This window comes from Anomaloglossus baeobatrachus, chromosome 2, assembly GCF_048569485.1.
Source record: "Anomaloglossus baeobatrachus isolate aAnoBae1 chromosome 2, aAnoBae1.hap1, whole genome shotgun sequence".
Taxonomy (NCBI): domain Eukaryota; kingdom Metazoa; phylum Chordata; class Amphibia; order Anura; family Aromobatidae; genus Anomaloglossus; species Anomaloglossus baeobatrachus.
The window spans coordinates 185,042,611-185,062,750 of NC_134354.1; the positions used below are offsets into that span (position 1 = coordinate 185,042,611).

General features: G+C 41.6%; 1 protein-coding gene across 1 annotated transcript in view; it reads left to right on the forward strand.

Moving 5' to 3' along the window:
- Positions 1–2,194: 2,194 nt before the first annotated feature.
- LOC142291191 (amine oxidase [flavin-containing] B-like) overlaps positions 2,195–20,140 on the forward strand; it is a 102,343-nt gene continuing 84,397 nt past the window's right edge. Inside the window, exons 1-2 of the mRNA XM_075335538.1 lie at positions 2,195–2,327; positions 19,281–19,375. Coding sequence (XP_075191653.1) covers positions 2,282–2,327; positions 19,281–19,375 — 141 coding nt within the window. The 5' untranslated portion in view covers positions 2,195–2,281. The remainder of the gene's footprint in view (positions 2,328–19,280; positions 19,376–20,140) is intronic.

Below are 20,140 nucleotides of genomic sequence, written 5' to 3' on the forward strand. Positions count from 1 at the left end.
ACAGGAAGTGTAGAGCTGGGACCTGAAGAAACTGGAAGGGAACAGTTAGGGCTATGTGTTTTTTACATTCTTGGGACGGACCCTCAGAGATGAAAAGGGACTGAGGTACTGCAACTAGCAAGTAAGTGGATGCACCCCACACGTTCACTGGGCCCACGAGCTGCCTGTAACAGACCAGGGGCTGGCTGCACACAAACACCAGCCAGACCATAACTACGGCACTCCCTGCCACCCTGTTACAATTGTATTAAATTATGGTTCTTAATATTGAGCCAATTAATTGATACTTTGGATTAGGATTGGTTTTACTTTTTCTTTTTTAACCCATTTACGACCTAGGATATAAATATGCGGTCCTACCATTTAATGCGGGCTCACACGGCGAGCCTGCATTATTCTCCACACATATCTGCTGATATGATTAGTAGACATGTGCAGCAAACAGGCGCAGTTGGTTCAGACATCCACCTGCGCCTTTTATCCCCCTTGATCGCGCTGTCAGATCTATCGCGCTCTGTCGGGAATCGCGCTGTTCCCTGTTCCATCAGCGGCCCCGTGACATGATTACAGGGCAACTCTGGGTTGCCATGACAGCACTGGGTTGGCTTCAGACCCTTGTCGCTGTCATGACTCCCTTCTTGTGAATGCCGACAGAGCGTTGGCACTCAAAGGAGAACAGCATTTCTGCTGATCAGAGCAATGCTGAAGCACCATTCTGAATACCAGAAGCAATCGGATAGTACATGCATAAAATTCCCCAAAGGGACTAGTATAATTAATAAAAAATGTAAAAAAAAAGTTTGAAAAAAAAATCATATAAGTTCCAATAACCCCCCCCTTTTGCCTCATTGAAAATAAAACAATAATGGTAAAAAAAACACATATTTGGTATCGCCGCTTTCATAAATGCTCAATCAATCAACATATAAAATCAATTAAACTGATTGGTAAAGGGCTTAGCAAAAAAAATAAAAAAATTCCCGAATTTCGGTTTGTTTGGTTGCTGCAGTATTGCATTAAAGTTCAATAGCAGGCAATAAACACATCACATCTACCCAAAAATGATGTTATTGAAAACATCAGCTGAAGGTGCACAAAAATGAACCCATCACTGAGCCCCAGATCCTCAAAAATGAGAACACTACGAGTTTCAGGATTGGCGACAAAAGATTTTTATTTTTTTTTTACAAAAACCACTTAGATAACAGTAAAAGTATACATGTTTGGTATCTACAAAATGTTACTAACCTGAGGAATCCTAACGCTTGGTCAGTTTTACCATATAGTGAATATGGTAAATAGAAAACCCAAAAAACAATTGTGAATTGCACTTTTTTTGCAGTTTCATCTCATTTGAATTTTATTCCTGTTTCCAGTGTCATTCAAAAGTGTGCCATTCAAAAGTACAACTCGTCCCACAAAGAATAAGTCCTCAAATGGATATCGTGACGGAATAAAAAAAGTTATGGCTTTTGGAAGAAGGGGAGGAAAAACCAAAATGGAAAATTGCTGGGTGGTTAACCGGTTATGGCAGATGGCTTCTTGCATTTTGGTCATATCCTTTATTGTCTCCCATTCCTCAGTTGAATATGTTTCTTTTCTCAGTCATGCTGATTATTTAGCTATGTAATATTTCAAGGATCATACTTCATAAAGCAGAGTATGTCTATGCAGATGACTTTTAGAGGAACTACAGACAAAAGAGCCACCTGAGTTATATGTGATAGTTAATACATATCAATTTACTTCTAAAGGTAAATAGATTTTTAATTCTAAGCTAAATTCAAGTTATATGTCAACTTTAAGAATTTGTAGTAACTGATATACATATTTAATAGGATTTCTTAAATCCTATTTGATAAACAACTTTTAGTCTACAGTGTTTCTCATTCACATGATCAGCTGAAGAGGAACATAAGCAATGTGGGAAAGCTGCAGTGAGTGTTAATTATTAACTGTGAATTCACAATAGGGCTGATTAAGTAAAATCTTACATAATTTGATGAATTTATGCAACCTAAGCATTACATGGGATTTCAAGTGTTGCACCAGAGCAGATAACATACTCTATCAATTGTTTATATGGGCAAGCTTCCAGATCCAAGCTTCCTTCTTACGCCCACTCCTTTGGCAACCAATCCCAAAGCACTCGTCTCCTAAGCTGTAAGTAATGGGCTGTAACAGAACAATAACAGGGACATCATTCCCTTGTGACATCCTCAGCGTGGAGAAGTCGCCCGTGCATTCTAACCAGGGATCCTGAAAAGAGAAAAGCAGAGACATGAGGGACACGTACGATGTGATTGTCATTGGAGGAGGCATTTCAGGTCTGTAGCATTACAAATTTAATAAAAGAACTTTCCTAATGATTAGATAATTAAAACAGAATTATGTAAATAGAAATACCACTGTACTAGGAAAAACTTAAGCCCTCAAATCCCCTGTCACATCCTTTTCACCCAGCCACAGTGTCCTCTAAATTTGCACTGATGGGTGGCAAAACCCCCACACAGCTGTAGGCAGATTGGGATTTTGGTCTGGCTTTGTAGCACAAATATATATATATATATATATATATATATATATATATATGTAAAAATATACAGCGCTCTATTGGGTGAAACTACCCTCTGTTACAGCCTTGTCACCCAGCCAAACAGTCCTCCAAATTTGCACTGATAGGTGGCAAAAAAAACCCACACAGCTGTAGGCAGGTAGGGATTCAGGTTTGGCTTTGCATCATGATTGTATATATACATCAGGCAGCACGGTGGCTCAGTGGTTAGCTCTGCAGTCTTGCAGTGCTGGGGTCCTGGGTTCTAGTCCCACTCAGGACAACATCTGCAAGGAGTTTGTGGGTTTCCTCCCACACTCCACAGACATACTGATAGGGAATTTAGATTGTGAGCCCCGATGGGGACAGTGTTGACAATGTATGTAAAGCGCTGTGGAATTAATAGCGCTATATAAGTGAATAAATATTATTATATATATATATATGTATACTGCTCAAAAAAATAAATGGAACACTTAGGCTATGACTTTTCATTTTTGCTGTCTGCACACAGCTTTATTTCTTAGCTGCGTTTTTGAGCTAAAACCAAAAAAAAGGGCATGTTAATTCTTTCCTGCGTTTTACTGCTTTTTTCACCCATGCAATGCATTGGAAAAATGCAGCAAAACGCCATGATCAAAACCGCAGCAAAACACAGCCAAAAACACACCGAAACACGGTAAAAACGTGTTTCTGATGCCGGTGCATTTTTGTGCGTTTTTGCGGCAAAAAATGCAGCATTTTATAGAAATGCGAAAACGTCATAGTGCGCACATAGCCTTAAACAACAAAATGGTATTTTAGTGTTCCCTTTATAAATATATATACAGTGCTGGCCAAAAGTATTGGCACCCCTGCAATTCTGTCAGATAATACTCCGTTTCTTCTTGAAAATGATTGCAATCACAAATGTTTTGGTATTATTATCTTCATTTAATTTGTCTTCAATGAAAAAAAATAAAAAAAATTGTCATAAAGCCAAATTGGATTTAATTCCACACCAAACATAAAAAGAGGGTGGACAAAAGTATTGGTACTGTTTGAAGAATCATGTCATGCTTCTCTAATTTGTGTAATTAACAGCACCTGTAACTTACCTGTGGCACCTAACAGGTGTTGGCAATAACTAAATCACACTTGCAGCCAGTTGACATGGATTAAAGTTGACTCAGCCTCTGTCCTGTGTCCTTGTGTGTACCACATTGAGCATGGAGAAAAGAAAGAAGAACAAAGAACTGTCTGAGGACTTGAGAATCCAAATTGTGAGGAAGCATGAGCAATCTCAAGGCTACAAGTCCTTCTCCAAAGACCTGAAAGTTCCTGTGTCTACGGTGCGCAGTGTCATCAAGAAGTTTAAAGCCCATGGCATTGTGGCTAACCTCCCTAGATGTGGAAGGAAAAGAAAAATTGACGAGAGATTTCAACGCAAGATTGTGCAGATGGTGGATAAAGAACCTCGACTAACATCCAAACAAGTTCAAGCTGCCCTGCAGTCCGAGGGTGCAATAGTGTCAACCCGTACTATCCGTCGGAGTCTGAATGAAAAGGGACTGTATGGTAGGATACCCAGGAAGACCCAACTTCTTACCCTGAGACATAAAAAAGCCAGGCTGGAGTTTGCCAAAACTTACCTGAGAAAGCCTTAAATGGTTTGGAAGAATGTTCCCTGGTCAGATGAGACAAAAGTAGAGCTTTTTGGGAAAAGCCATCAACATAGAGTTTACAGGAGAAAAAAAAGAGGCATTCAAAGAAAAGAACACGGTCCCTGCAGTCAAACATGGCGGAGGTTACCTGATGTTTTGGGGTTGCTTTGCTGCCTCTGGCACTGGACTGCTTGACTGTGTGCATGGCATTATGTAGTCTGAAGACTACCAACAAATTTTGCAGCATAATGTAGGGCCCAGTGTGAGAAAGCTCAGTCTCCCTCAGAGGTCTTGGGTCTTCCAGCAGGACAATGACCCAAAACACACTTCAAAAAGCACTAGAAAATGGTTTGAAAGAAAGCACTGGGACTACTAAAGTGGCCAACAATGAGTCCAGACCTGAATCCCTTAGAACACCTGTGGAGAGATCTCAAAATGGCAGTTTGGAGAAGGCACCCTTCAAATCTCAGGGACCTGGAGCAGTTTGCCAAAGAAAAAAGGTCTAAAATTCCAGCAGAGCATTGTAAGAAGCTCATTGATGGTTGCCGGAAGCGATTGTTCGCAGTTATTTTGGCTAAAGGTTGTGCAACCAAGTATTAGGTTAAGGGTGCCAATACTTTTGTCTGGCCAATTTTTGGAGTTTTGTGTGAAATGAGCAATGATTTGATTTTTGTTTCATTCTCTTTTGTGTTTTTTTATTGCAAGGAAAATAAATGAAGATAATACAAAGAATTTGTGATTGCAATCATTTTCAAGAAGAAACTGAGTATTATCTGACAGAATTGCAGGGGTGCCAATACTTTTGGCCAGCACTGTACCGTACTGCTCCTCTAGGCAAAACTATCCCCTCTTACAGCCTTGTGTCTTGTGACCAGCCAAGCAATCCTCCAAATTTGCCACTAATGGGTGGCAAAACTCCCCATGCAGCTGTAGGCAGATGGGGACTCTGTTGATTAGATTATATATATACTAATGGCTGGCAAAAACTCCCACATAGCTGTTGACACCTTGGGATTGTGGATTGGCTTTGCGTCCTGTGTTGTTGCAAGAAGGCTCTTTAAAGGGTCGATATTGATATAGGATTGCTACTTTCAATAAAATCTGTTCTCTTCTTTTGTGACTATATAAGAAACCTGCTGAAAAATGTGCTGTGTTTGTAAACACAAAGCTTTATAATTAACTATGAATCCTTTTAGCAATCTTTAGAGTAAAGGTTAAGGTTAAAGGACAGTAGGTGTGTCTGCTGGGCTGTGGAGAAAATGATGTAGTTCTGACATATCGGAATTTAGGTTCACTTTTATCAATTTTTAAAATGTAAAAAAGCACGTTTCTACTTATAAATCAGAGCCAGATGTCATTTAAAGAGCAACTGTTGTTTTAATTTTTATTTCATAAATCAATAGTACACATGACAATAAGAAATTCTGCAATATATTTTATCTGAAAAATCAGTTTCCTTCTCTGCCAGGACTCATCATTCATTCTCGAAATTCTCATTTCAGAGGTAAAATCTGTATTCAATGAAAATGGAATGTTACATTACTGATATAGGAGATGATTATTGCTACTGATAAGTTTCCATGTAAATGGGAGGGGGAGGTGGGTAGAAGCTCTGTCTTTAGTTCCTTAAGGTACCGTCACACTAAGCAACATCGCTAGCAACATCGCTGCTGATGTACAACTTGCTAGTGATATTGCTGTGTGTGACATCCAGCAACAACCCGGCCCCTGCTGTGAGGTCGTTGGTTGTTGCTGAATGTCCTGGGCCATTTTTTAGTTGTTGCTCTCCCACTGTGAAGCACAGATCGCTGTGTGTGACAGCGAGAGAGCAACAACTGAATGTGCAGGAGCCGGCTTCTGCGGACACTGGTAACCAATGTAAACATCGGGTAACCAAGAAGCCCTTACCTTGGTTACCCGATATTTACCTTTGTTACCAGCCTCCGCCGCTCTCACTGTCAGTGCTGGCTCCTGCTCTGTGCACATGTAGCTGCAATACACATCGGGTAATTAACCCCATGTGTACTGTAGCCAGGAGAGCAGGGAGCAGCGCTAAGCAGTGTACGCTGCTCCCTGCTCTCTGCACATGTGGCTGCAGTACACATCGGGTAATTAACCCCATGTGTACTGTAGCCAGGAGAGCAAGGAGCCAGCGCTAAGCAGCGTCCGCTGCTCCCTGCTCTCTGCACATGTGGCTGCAGTACACATCGGGTAATTAACCCCATGTGTACTGTAGCCAGGAGAGCAGGGAACCAGCGCTAAGCAGTGTTCGTGGCTCCCTGCTCTCTGCACATGTAGCTGCAGTACACATCGGGTAATTAACCCTATGTGTACTGTGGCTAGGTGTGCGCTGGTAACCAAGGTAAATATCGGGTTGGTTACCCGATATTTACCTTAGTTACCAAGCGCAGCATGCTTCCATGTGTAGCGACGCTCCAGCGATCCCTGCCAGGTCAGGTTGCTGGTGGGATCGCTGGAGCGTCGCTTAGTGTGACATCTCACCAGCGACCTCCTAGTAACTTACCAGCGATCCCTATCAGGTTGTATCGTTGTTGGGATCGCTGGTAAGTTGTTTAGTGTGACTGGGCCTTTAGTGCCACTCCCCTCTGCATAGAACCTTATGAGCACCAACTGACATCTCTTGTCTCAATAATAGAAAAATCTGCTTTCATTGAATCATTTTTAATCGTGAATTGAGAATTTTGAGAATGAAGAGTAGTCCTGGTCGAGAAAGAAAGAGATTTTTCTGATAAGATATATTCTTTTTTTTTTTTTAATATATATTTTCACTTTATAAAATAACTAATTGGTCTGCTTTGTTTGGGGATATACTGTAGATGAGCAAAAAACAATTTTTTTCAAAGTCAAATTTGAAGACAAAGAATTCTAAAACTCATATCTATATTTTCGCTTTTATTGCAATATACAGTGGTGATATGGTTCTGTAAGTAATGTGTACCTAATCATTTATTTATTGTATTTATTGTTTTAAAGAGTAGGTATCATGTCCGAGGCAGACTCAACACATGGTTATAGATTAAAACAAGAGTTTTTTCTAAATGTGTTAAATTACCTTTGCATGTTATAGCAATGAATTGGACACTCCTAAAATAAACAAAAAACTAATCGCCCACACCTATAAAATTACAGCCAGCAGTTGATATAAATGGGATTAAAATCAATCACCTAATCATTTTGTTCTTCATGAGATAAGTCATTGTCAGAGTGTCTGAAAGTGGCTTTTTAATATTTCCCCAATAAGACCACATGTCATTTGTGAAACCGTACAGAGGCATTTTTTCTAAACTTTTTGCTAAAATGTTTAGATAGCCATGGATCATTTTATTTACACCTCACAGATACTTGCTACTTTTTGTTGATATATCACATAAAATGCCAGTGTATTGAGCGAGGCGGGATGAGTCTAGTTGGAATGTGGCTTGCAGTATGTCGGTATGTGGCTGGTAGTAACTGACATATTTCTGGTCACATGACTACACACTCCTAGTGCCAGCACCGGAGAATCCTCACATTGTGCAGTGCGTAAACTTTGAGCTTTCAGTAGTCTGTAGAGTGACTGCAGACTTGTACCCTATGGCCTGACAAGCTCTTTAAGGCTTTTTTATACAAAAACCACTCCCATTGTTACTTTCCTAGGTTGACATTTCAGGTCTATAGCACTGGCATTTTAGCTTAGCTGTATTACTTAGTTTTCTAGATACCTACGGTAAAATAAATTAACTGCTGTTATAGCTGCTACCATAACCAAAGAAGGAAAATAGAATAAACCAAACACCAACCCCCCCCCCTAAGAAAAAAATAAAAAAATAAACAACTTATAATAACTATCAGGGGCATACATAGAAATCATGGGGCCCCATAGCAGAATTTCTAATTGGGCCCCTAAGCCCCCAAAAAAGTAATAAATAATATTTGACTGAGCCACAAAAGAGCATACTTCACAAGTTTGAAGTCCTTACAAAGTAATTTTTCTCTTATTGAAGCCCCAAGATTTCTCTTTTACTGCAACCATAAAGTATAATGGCAACAACAGTGCCCCACAAACACTGTATGATACCCCCACAGTAAATTCCTCCACAATATCCTCCACATGCAAAGGATGATGACCCTACTGTACCCCCACTTCACCTACCCTGGCAATGAATGGGGACCCCTAACAAAGTAAGATCCCAAACTGTGTCCCCCACACAGCCCTCCATGCAGTATAATGGGCCTACCTATAGTATAATTGCCCACATACAGCCCTCTGCACAGTATGATAGACCCCCACACAAACCTTCACACTGTGTATATGCTTGCATACAGTATAATGGCCCTCAAATAACTAGATAAAGTAAAAAGGCTCCCTTATAGCCCACCAAATAATATAATGGTCCCACAAAACCTTCCATATAGTATAATGGCCCACACAGTCCTCCATATAGTAATGGGCCCCACATAGTACTCCATGTAGTATAATGCTCCCCTATAGTCCTCCATAAAGTATAATGGGCCCCTTATAGTCCTCCATATCATCTAATGCACCCCATAGTCCGCCATATACTATAATGCATCCCCCATAGTCCTCCATATAGTATAATGCACCCCATAGTCCTTTATATATTATAATCCATTCCCCATAGTCATCCATATATTATAATGCATTCCCTATAGTACTCCATATATTAAAATGCACCATTCATATTCCTTGATATTGTATAATGCACCCCATAAATTATAATACACTCCCCATATACCTCCATATATTATACTACACTCCCTATAGTCCTCTAAATATTATAATAAACTCCTCATAGTTCTCCATATAGTATAATGCACCCGATGGTTCTCCATGTATTATAATACATCCTCATATTCCTCCATATAGTATAATGCACCCAATATTCCTTCATATAATATAATGCACCCCATATTGCTCCACATAATATAATGCAGCCCCATATTACGCCATATAGTAGTATGCAACCCCCATATTCCTCTATATATTGTTAGGAAGCCCCCATAGTCCTCCATGTAGTGTTATCCAGCCCCATATTCCTACATATAGTATTATGCAGCCCCCAAATAGTATTATGCAGTCCCTATATAGTATTATGCAGCCCCCATATAGTAGTATGTAGCCCTTATATTCCTCCATATAATATTATGCAGGCCTTATCCTCCATGTAGTATAATGCACCCCTTATATTCCTACATATAGTATTATGCAGCCTCCATATAGCATTTTAAGCTCCCAGATAGTAGTATGCAGCCCCCATATAGTAATATGCAACCCTTATATTCCTCCATATAGTAGCATACAGCCTCCATATTGTTTAATGCACCCACATAATCGTTTGGCCACCTTGATTAAATGCATACTCACTTCTCCTCGTTCCCTCACTGCTCCGGTCTCCTCAGCGTGTGTCCACTGTTCTGCACATATCTCAGCACAGTGGCACACTGTACTGACGTCATTACGCTCCGCTGTGTTGACAAGTCAATGCATCGCAGACACAGTGGGAGAATGATGATAGAGGGGGGCACTGGCACCGGGCCTCCCTCCCTCATGGGCTCCATAGCGGTCGTGTGGCTTGCCGGCATTGGCAGTATGCCACCGATAACTACATAAAAACAGTTCAGAATGTACCTTTAATTATTAAAACTAATAAAGCCAATACATTCCCTACAGTTATTTTGTTCCTGCTTTCTGTCATATAGATACGGGCCAGTTTTCCAGTCACGTTCTGAAAATATGATATTAAACTTGATCATTACTTTAGCTACATGGAAACCAGAACAAGAATAGAATAAATATTTTCAAGAACTGTTGAGCGCCAGAGCTAAGTTATATCTGCAACAAACTTTTACTAGCTAAACATAAACTAAGTTCTTGGCAACATTTATGTTTCATGACTTTACATGCTCTAAATGGTAGGTGGAAGTTTTTGTGAACTTTTTGTCCTTTTTCGGCTAGAATGTAGGGCTACAGTACAATACTGCACAGAACTCAGGATTCAAAATTTGGATTTTTAAATACAGTTCTAGTTGAACAGTGAAAAATGTATAAAAAAAGTTACAGCAAACTTAAACCAACTATCAATTAATAAGTTTAATATTTGTAAGCCTGTAAATAAATTGTGATACTTTTCTGCCAAATTATTCATTTCTACTTGCCACTTGGTGGTTTTTATTCTTCAGAACATAATAGACATCTATCAGCGACATATCTGTTTCCCATGGGTTTAGGCTGCTGCTCTCTCCATCCTCGGCATCTTTACCTTCTCAAATTGGCTACTTTGTGTAAATGGAATTGAAGTTTGTAGAACATAATGCAATCCATGTTTTTTTTGTATATTTTTTATTTATTGCTTCAGCAAAAAATAAGAACATTTAAACAAGGAACAAAACACACAACTCAAGTCATATTGGTTGTTAACATGTGTCATATATTCAATGAAGATAGAGGAATATATCAGGGGACTGAGTGAAAGGAGCCAAGGATAGTTTGATATCCATTTTAACGTATCGTTAGGAAATTCAACCACACATAAAAATATCTTTTACCTCTTATTCATATATCTATATGGTGTCCAGTAGTCAAGGGCAAGTGAAGTATTGTAATGAAATAAGGTATGTAAAAAGATAAAATTTTGAAATTTGTTGCAAAGGTTACAAGTCGTTGTATGTTTGTTTTTGTTACTTATTTTATTTTAATTTTTCAATATATTTAACATTATATATTTCACTAAACCACTCTTTTCAATTTTGGTACTTTGATATTTTTAAAACATCTTGGGATTAAGATTTTGGCTGCATTGATAATACTAAGGCTGGCTTTGCACACTACGACATCGCAGGTGCGATGTCGGTGGGGTCAAATCGAAAGTGACGCACATCCGGCGTCACTTGCGATGTCGTAGTGTGTAAAACCTTTTTGATACGATGAACGAGCGCAAAAGCGTCGTTATCGTATCATCGGTGTAGTCTCCGACATTTCCATAATGCCGGTGCAGCGACAGATACGATGTTGTTCCTCGTTCCTGCGGCAGCACACATCTCTGTGTGTAAAGCCGCAGGAGTGAGGAACATCACCTTACCTGCGTCCCGGCTGCAATGAGAAGGAAAGAGGTGGGCGGGATGTTTACATCCTGCTCATCTCCGCCCCTCCGTTGCTATTGGCCGCCTGCCATGTGACGTCGCTATAATGCCGCACGGCCCGTCCCCTTAGGAAGGAGGCGGGTCGCCGGCCAGAGCGACGTCGCAGGGCAGGTAAGTGCATGTGAATCTGCCGTAGCGATAATGTTCACTACGGCAGCTATCACAAGATATCGCACGTACGACGGGGGCGGGGACTATCGCACTCGACATCGCAGCATCGGCATGCGATGTCGTAATGTGCAAAGCCCGCCTGCCTAAGACTACGTGTGAAATGTATTGCTATATGATTATGCAAATTGACATTTGTGTGGTATATTTGATTAAAGTGAACCTGATAGCTGAAACATGCGGCCAGATTCCTATACAAAGCCTTCTTCCACATGCTATCTGTGTCACTTGCATGGCATGTGAAGAAGGTGCTCTGGTCAGATGAGACAGAAGTAGAATTTTTTTAGCTAAGTGTAAAATGCTATGCATGGAGGGAAACCTCCCACGGCACATAATCCTTAAGACACCATCCCCACAGTAATGGCCCATTTAAAAGCCAGACCTGAATACCATTGAGATTCTGTGGCAAAACTGGAAAATGTCTGTTCACAGATGTTCTCCATCCAATCTCGCTAATCTAGCAATATTTTGCAAAGAAGACTGGGCAAAAATGTCATCCTCGATATATGAAGAGCTGCTAGAAACACACCCCAAAAGAACTGCAGCACTAATTGCGGTGAATGGTGGTCCTACAAATTATTGAAACATAGGGACAGAATACAAATGCATGTCACAATTTTCAGGTTCATATTTTTTTCAATATTTAGAAAACCATGTATCATTTCCTTTATACTTCACAAACACTTTGTCACACCTGTCTCTCTGTATAAGGAGATTAGTGACAGATTCAGGTCTTATGAGTGTTTCCATGCTAGACTCTCAATATTAAATGGATTTCCGTTCCTTTGGCAGTCATAGAGTAAGCGCTCACGGCGAGAAAAATGGAGCGAGTGGAATGCAATAAAAAATCACATTCCACCTGCATTCACGTTACTCTATGGCGTTGCTCTCATGAGAGATTTTATTCTCAGCCCTAATCGGACTGAGAAAACAATCGCAGCATGCTGTTGGTGGAATCCGAATCATTTTCACTTACACCCATATAAGTCTATTGGTGCAAGAGAAACATCACATTGCACTCGCATTACACTGGTGTAATGCGAGTGCAGTGCGGGAATCACATCAGCTGACAATGGAGGAGATGGGGAGATTACTCCCTCCCTCTCCTCTGCAGCGCCCACCCCCCTCCTCCGCGGCTGTGCTGTGATTGCAGGATTGCATCACTGTGGCGACATTCAGCTTACACTCCAGCAAAGCGGGAGCTAAGTGTTATGAGATTGACTCGCAATAAAGACCGTGTGTCCACCAGCCTTAGGGTTAATTTCAGATTGCTTTCCAGCAGCTTCTGAATCCTGGTCAGGTGTTTCCAGTTTGGGACCACTCCCAGTCCCTTTATATATCCCCTGCGACCAAGCAGAGGGTGCTGGTTAAGTTTTGCCATTTAGATGCTGCGCCAAGAGGTCAAAGGAGCTGCTGTAACCCTCTCTTTAAGTTGCTCTGGTGGCTACAGTCTTGGTTCTGACTGCAGAAGTCTATTATAGTGTTTTGCCTATGTCTGTCTTCCTTCCCTGGTGTGTTGTTTTAGTGCACCGGTGGGGCTAGCATCCCTTATCTGCCCCACTCACTAGCCAGGACTATTGTAGGGCCACTCAGGGCTTCAGGTTCCTGCTCGGTGGCAGGTAAGTGAAAGATATGTGCTTTAACTCTATGGTAGTGGGGTAGGGAGGTTCTTCATTTGCAAGATATTTGTACTATTTGTTTAATTAACACTTCTTGAATGGGCTTGTATCTGGTCTTTTTGTATAAATGTCAGTCTTTGAATTGATATGCCTGAGTAAGGACGTATATCTGAAAAGCGTAAGTGGGGTTGGATATCCGGAATACACAATTATAAAAAAGGATTTTAATGTGTCAATAGTCTTGAAGAATTTTATGAGAAATGGTGTACAGGATTTCTTCATCCTTTTCGTGCACCCTACCTGTCCTCTCTATTCCACTAATGACCTAAGCTTAATATCTTCTAGAACCTGAACCTCTCACTCCCGTCTCCAGTACTTCTTCCGTGCTGTACCAGTTTTCTGGAATGTACTACCCCAGTCAATATGATTAATTGCCAGTATTATTATTATTATTTCTTATAGTGCCATTTATTCCATGGCACTTTACATGTGAAAGGGGTATACATAATAGGGACAAGTACAATAATGATAATTAGTGCAAGGCACAGACTGGTACAGGAGGAGAGAGGTCCCTGCCCATGAGGGCTCACAGTCTACAAGGGATGCGTGAGGATACAGTATGCACAGTTTCAAGTGTGCTCTAAAAACACATCTCTTTAGACTGGTCTATCACCTTACCTCACTAATCTAACTAACCCCTGTTCAATCTTCCATGTGAGTCACCCCAGCAGCAATCAAACTGCTCGGATCCGGGTTTACTGTGGCTCGAGGGTCTTCGGACCCAGGGGCTTGTGGTGACTTCAAATGTAAGGGGATATTTACAGGGGATGAATGTTTTTGATGCCACCTGTGGGTTACAGTAAAGGGGAGTACCGCCGCTGCCGATGGGAGTACCAGGGCAGATTGTGTGGGGCAGCCAGATGTCAGTCCCTCCGCAGGTAGGGAAGGCCCTGGATAGTGGGGATTTGGTGAACATGTAGCTTGCTTGGCCTTGGGAAGCAGAGTGCAGGGGTTAGATTACTCACTGCCGTAGTCATGGTGTTGGATTAGGTGGATTAAGCAGACACTCACAAAGATGGTAAACCAAAGTCTCTAGGCACCGCAGTCTCTACGGGGGAAGCCCATCCAGGTCCCACTCCCACCAGTGTCACTTGGTAAGTCCGGAGCCCTGCCTCCATGCACAAATTGATTGACAGTTGTGGCCCCTTGGCTTGAAGCTTTCAGGGCCCCGCTACCCATGTGCATGGCAGCTGTGCTCTTGGTCACTGGCAATAGGGATTTCAGTGGCTTGTGCATTTTTGGAGAACCCTATCCCCTGCGTTGTGCTGATACCTCCAATCTCTGAGCTCTTGGGGAAAGTTGGTAAAGAGACTATCCTCCACAGGTCAATTATCAGGTTGCTTGAAGCTACTCCCCGATCTAGGGTCCTGTACTCCGCCATGCTCGGTACTGGTAAGGTGGCTGGGATTTCTGTTGCCAACAGTCCTCCTAGTCTGCGTCTGTTACACTCCTGTCCAGTGTTCGTAATACCGGTCCTTGACTCCTGTGGTCCCGGACCACTGTTTGCGACCAAACCTGTCGCCTCCCTGGGAGCTCCAACTCCCTTGCTCCTCACTCTCTGAGGGCTAACTCTGTTCTCTCCTTGTCTCCCTTCTCACCAGACTGCCTGACCCTTAGGTGGTCGGCCGTGCCCCAACTTGACCAACCCACTAGTGTGTCTGTCCAGCCGTGGTGTGAGGTGTGGTTGGGATTTGTAGTGCGGATGTCAGTGACACTGTTGATGGAAACCTGGAATCACTGGGGGTAGGCCCTGCACTCTGGAGTACAGGACACAGTTCCCTGTAGCATCCTGATATAGTCAGGGGCGCTACACATGCACTGAATAGGACTTTGCATCTGTTCTTGTATAGATACTACTGGTGAATGGTTCATGCAGCGTTATTTGAATGCCACTATGTATTATACTGATGGCTGGACATTATATAAGAACTTTATTTTTACCTTTTTTTTCATGTCAGGACTATTTCGTTCTAGATTGTAAGCTTGCAAGAAGGGCCCTCAGTCTTCTTGGCATGTGTTGATTACCATTTGACCATTTGATAGGATAGGTACACATGACATTGTAAAAGGTTGGTCCAATTGTCATTTAGAAAAGGGGTACGATCTTTTTCTCACTTGTCATCGGTGTGCAGTCTGTCTGTCATCTGTGGACAACTCTTTTTTTTTTTTTTTTTACAGTAGCAGATATTTAGCTTTTACAGTACCATTTACAGTTTCCTATATTACTGAATTGTAATGTATCTGTAAAGCTCGGATTCTATACTTTGACATCCGATTTTTTTCTTACACCCATAGAATGGAATGGGTGACTCGCATCCGATTTCAAAGTCAAATTGCAGCATGCTAAATTTTCTTTCAAAGACAGATTGTGTCAGTAAAAAACAGTTATATTCACTTCCTCACTGAATAACATTAGTCCAAGTGCTATCAGAAAACAAATTTAGATAGCACTCATCCGATTCATATCCTCATGTGCAGAAGTCCTTATTCTGTAATATGTTATCATAAATGCAGCTAAATGGACTGGGGAAACACAAGGGGAAAGGAAGCCACTTACATACATTCTTTTCTTAAAAGAAAGAAGACTAATCCCTTAAAAAAGTGGTTTTCAAAGTTTCATAACCATACTGTACAAAATTATAAAAAAGTGAAAGTTTAGTTACTTTAGGGAACTGATCTGTACTTTAGACTTGTGCACAACGCTAAAAGATGAAGTTATATATTACTCACAAAAAGTTAGGGATATTTGTCTTTTGGGTAAAATTTCAGGATGATCCTAAAATGCCCTCTAACCTTTTTAGGTGACCTTAATGTGTCCTTCTCTAAACTCTTGAATGCACATGTCCAACTGTTTAATGTTTAGTACTTTTTGCACAAGTTCTCTGGCAAGGAGCTTAATGGCAAAATTCACAACAGGCATTTGATCCATGAATTTCCTAATAAATTATGGGGTTAAATTTAAATAGGTATTTAAACAGTCCTCCTCATGATTTTCACATTTTGACATCATCATGAGGCCAAGATCTCAGAGAGAAGTGGCCACTGAGCTTAGAGTGTCATCAGCAGGTTGTAACAGAGATACAATAGACTGGAAAAGTCACAGAAAGGCATAAAAGTGGATGCGTTTGGCCACATCTTAAACTGATGACTGCCTCCCTAACCTTGTGACCTCGATATTCAATCGAGTATCTGATCAGTCACCACCCGGTATGTTTCATGGAAGTTTTTCAGTGACTAAAAATACGGGGGTTGCCTGTGAATCACAGTAATGCCAGCCACATTACATCAACCCTGGAAGCAATATAGAGAGCGACTGGAGAAGGGATTTTATATTAGAGTGATTATTGCCTTTCTGCAGCATAAAAATCTTTTCTATTTTCTAACATAATATTGCTTATAGCGGCATTTAATGTAGCGATAGATGCTGGAGAAGGTATAATGTATTAGAGGCATCTAAGCAGGGATTATTGCCTTACAGTCCTCACTGCTGCAATGTAAAGCCAAAAGTCCTTTTCAGGGCTAAATCTAATCTATTTTATTCTCTAATAATACTGAACATTTAGTGCAGGGTTAGCTGCTGGAGAAGGGATAGTGTATTAGAGGCATCTAGGCAAGGATTATTGCCTTACAGTTCTTGCTGCTTCAATGTAAAAAAAATATTCTATTTTCTAATAATACAGCTGTTAGCTGCACTTAGTATAGGGCTAGATTCTGGAGAAGGGATATTGTATTAGAGGCATCTAGGCAGGGATTATTGCCTTAAAGGCCTTGATGCTGAAATGTAAAATCAAAAGTTATTTTTAGGGCTAAGTCTAATCTATTCTGTTGTCTAATAATACAACTCTTAGCTGCATTTAGCATTTAGTGTAGGGAGAGCTACTTGAGAAGGAATAGTGTATGAGACATTTAGGCAGGGATTATTGCCTTACAGATTACAGTCCTTGCTGCTGCAACATAAAACATCTATTTTATTCTCTAATAATACCACTAAGCTACATTTAGTGTAAGGAGAGTTGTTGGAGAAAGGATAGTTTAGCATTAAAGGCATCAAGGCCTGGATTATTGCCTTACAGTCCTTGCTGCTGAAACTAAAAAACAAAAGTACTTTTCACGCCTACATCTATTCTATTCTAGTCCATATTAATACTGCTCTTAGCTGCATACCTAATTTAAGGTGAGCAAGGCATGAGGTAAAGGACTGGGAAGTGGATGTCCCATGGATGGTGGTGCACGCAGAGGCCGTGGCCATGGGCCAGGTCAAAATGTGCCTGCTGTGGGAGCATAACAAGCAAACTCATCATCTAAACCCAGCTTTTTGTTCAAATTTGCAGGGGGGCATGAATCCAGAACAGTATGCACAGGTGGTGGGTTGGACATAATTTTTACCTTTTTCTTCCTTCCTCGCACGATGGCAGAGACAAGTCATCCCACACTGACACACTCCGAGCAGCTCTTTGTGTTTACATGTATTGATTCTGGCCTCTTGCCCTGCATGTTTCAAGAGTGACATGAAGAGATCGTGTGCAGTGATGCCCAAATAGATGAGCAGTCACAGTCAGAAGAAGAAGATAGTGGGGAACTGTAATTACTGTCTCAAAAGGTTGATGATAATGAGACACAATTGTCAAAATGTGATGTTGTTAAGACGACAAGTCAGGAGAAGGACCAGAGTGCAGAAGTGGAAGAGAAGGTGGTCAATGATGAAGTCACTGACCCAACCTTTGAAGGTGGCATGCAGAGCAAGAACAGCAGTGCAGAATAGGAGGTATTTGAAGCACTGCAGCAGACAGAAAGAGGCAGTTGGGTAGCCATAGTTAGGTGGCATTATACTGTTCCCGATAGCACACACATGTGCCATTTTTTTAGGTAAAGGGTTAAGAATTCCCCAGTCTGGCACTTTTTTAAATAAAGTGCAGATGATAAAAAAAATGGTTATTTGCAACCTGTCCCATGCCAAGATCAGTAGGGGCTTGACCACTACCAACCTGACCACTACCAGCATGCTCAGGCACATGTCATCAAAGCACCCGATTAGGTTGACGGAACGCATGGATCCACAATCAGTGTCTGGGGTGACACAACTGCATCTTCCCTTGTGCTACATCCTTGTCAATCCCATGTCCAGGATGCAGGCACGGAAACCTCCTGCCGTATACCTGTCATTGCACATTCACTTTACTGCCAGCATGAGCCAAGTGCCATGTTACTGCGATCCGATTCTCGCACAATCAAGAATCGGATCTCAAGTGTGAAGAAGATGGAGAACTTAATTTGTGTACAATCTGTGTACATAGGACTGCACTCAGATGACATCCGATTGCAGTCTGATGGTTTGATCACACCCACTGACATGAACGGTTGTGTGCCATCCAAGATACACTACCAGTCGCAGCATTCAACAACTTTTTTCTCATGCCAAAATAAAAAAAATCGCTGGATGACACTGCTCTATAGTCTATTAGAGCGAGTGCTATCCAATAAAACATTGTATAGCATTTGTCCAAGTTATACACAAATTTGAGTGAACCCTAATTCCCAGTATCCACTGGTACAAGCATGCTGTAAAAACATATTTCTTTAGATTGACCTAATACCTAACTTTTAACTAACTATCCCCCTACTCTTTCCTCCACATGTCTGTAGCTCTCCGTACCTGAACTTGTACAGACTCTCTAGTGACTGGTTTATGCTGTGTTAATGGAATGCGTCTATTTACACTGGACCTTACACCACAAGCACTACATTTTTACCTTTTACCTTTTGTTTTAGCCCTATTTCCTCATAGATTGTAAACTTGCATGCAGGACCCTCATTCCTCTTGATACGTGTTGAACTATGTGTTATTCTGTAAAGTCTTATCCTGTTTATACAAGTCCTCCACAATTTAGGGCAAAAGTGGTCAATATCTGATAGTAATAACCTAGGATCTTCCATTACAGCATCCCATAATTGGTCTAATATGCATCTATGGTACTGTACAATAAATACTGAGGGTTACACTATACTAAAACAAAGGCCTCACATTTTCTAATTCTCAATGTGTAAAGTTTATAATTATTTTTGTCTTTTTTTCAGGCCTTTCAGCTGCTAAACTGCTAACAGAGGCAGGACTCAATGTCATTGTGTTGGAGGCTCAGAACAGAGTTGGTGGAAGAACACATACTATACGGGTGAGTTCTTATTAGTTTAAAAGCACTTCATTCTTATTTAATTTAACAACTCAGTTAAAAAATGTACTTTCATTTTTTTAACAAGTGTGTGCTGCCCCGCTGCACTCGGATCCGGGGCTAATGATTGCTCGTGGCTCAAGGGTCTCTGGACTCGGGGGCCTAGGGGCCACATTCAAGTGAAAAGGGGGTATTTACAGGGGAATTTATATAGTTTGTGACGCCACCCGTGGTGTGCGGTAATTGGGAGTACCACTGCTGCCGTTGGGAGGACCCGGGGTGATGGAGTGGGGCAGCTAGGTGACGTTACCCTCCACGGGTAGGGGTAGGCCCCGGGACTCTGGATGGTGGTGCAGGGACACAGTGCAGGGGGTCAGTCGGGTACTCACTCAGCAATGAAGCAGACACTGACAACAAGGTAAACCAAGTCTCTGAATGCCGCTGCCTCTCAAGGGGAGCTCGACCGGGTCCTGTCCCCTTCAGTGCTGCTGCTGGTCCATAACCTGCCTCCTGGCACTAGATTTTAGAGTGTCCGTTGTGGTCCGGTAGCTTGGCGCTATCCGGGCCCCACTCCTCACTATGGCTAAGTGGAGGAGCCTGCTCTCAGGGCTCACGCTTGGGATTTCAGTGGGCTACTTCTCTGGAAAGCCCTATCCCCCTCGTTGCGCTAGTGCCCCTATTCAGGAGCTGGTGAGAACAGTCTATAAAGGCTCCATTCTCCTCAGGTTAATTGCCGGGTTGCCTAAAGCGTCTCCCCGACCTAGGGTC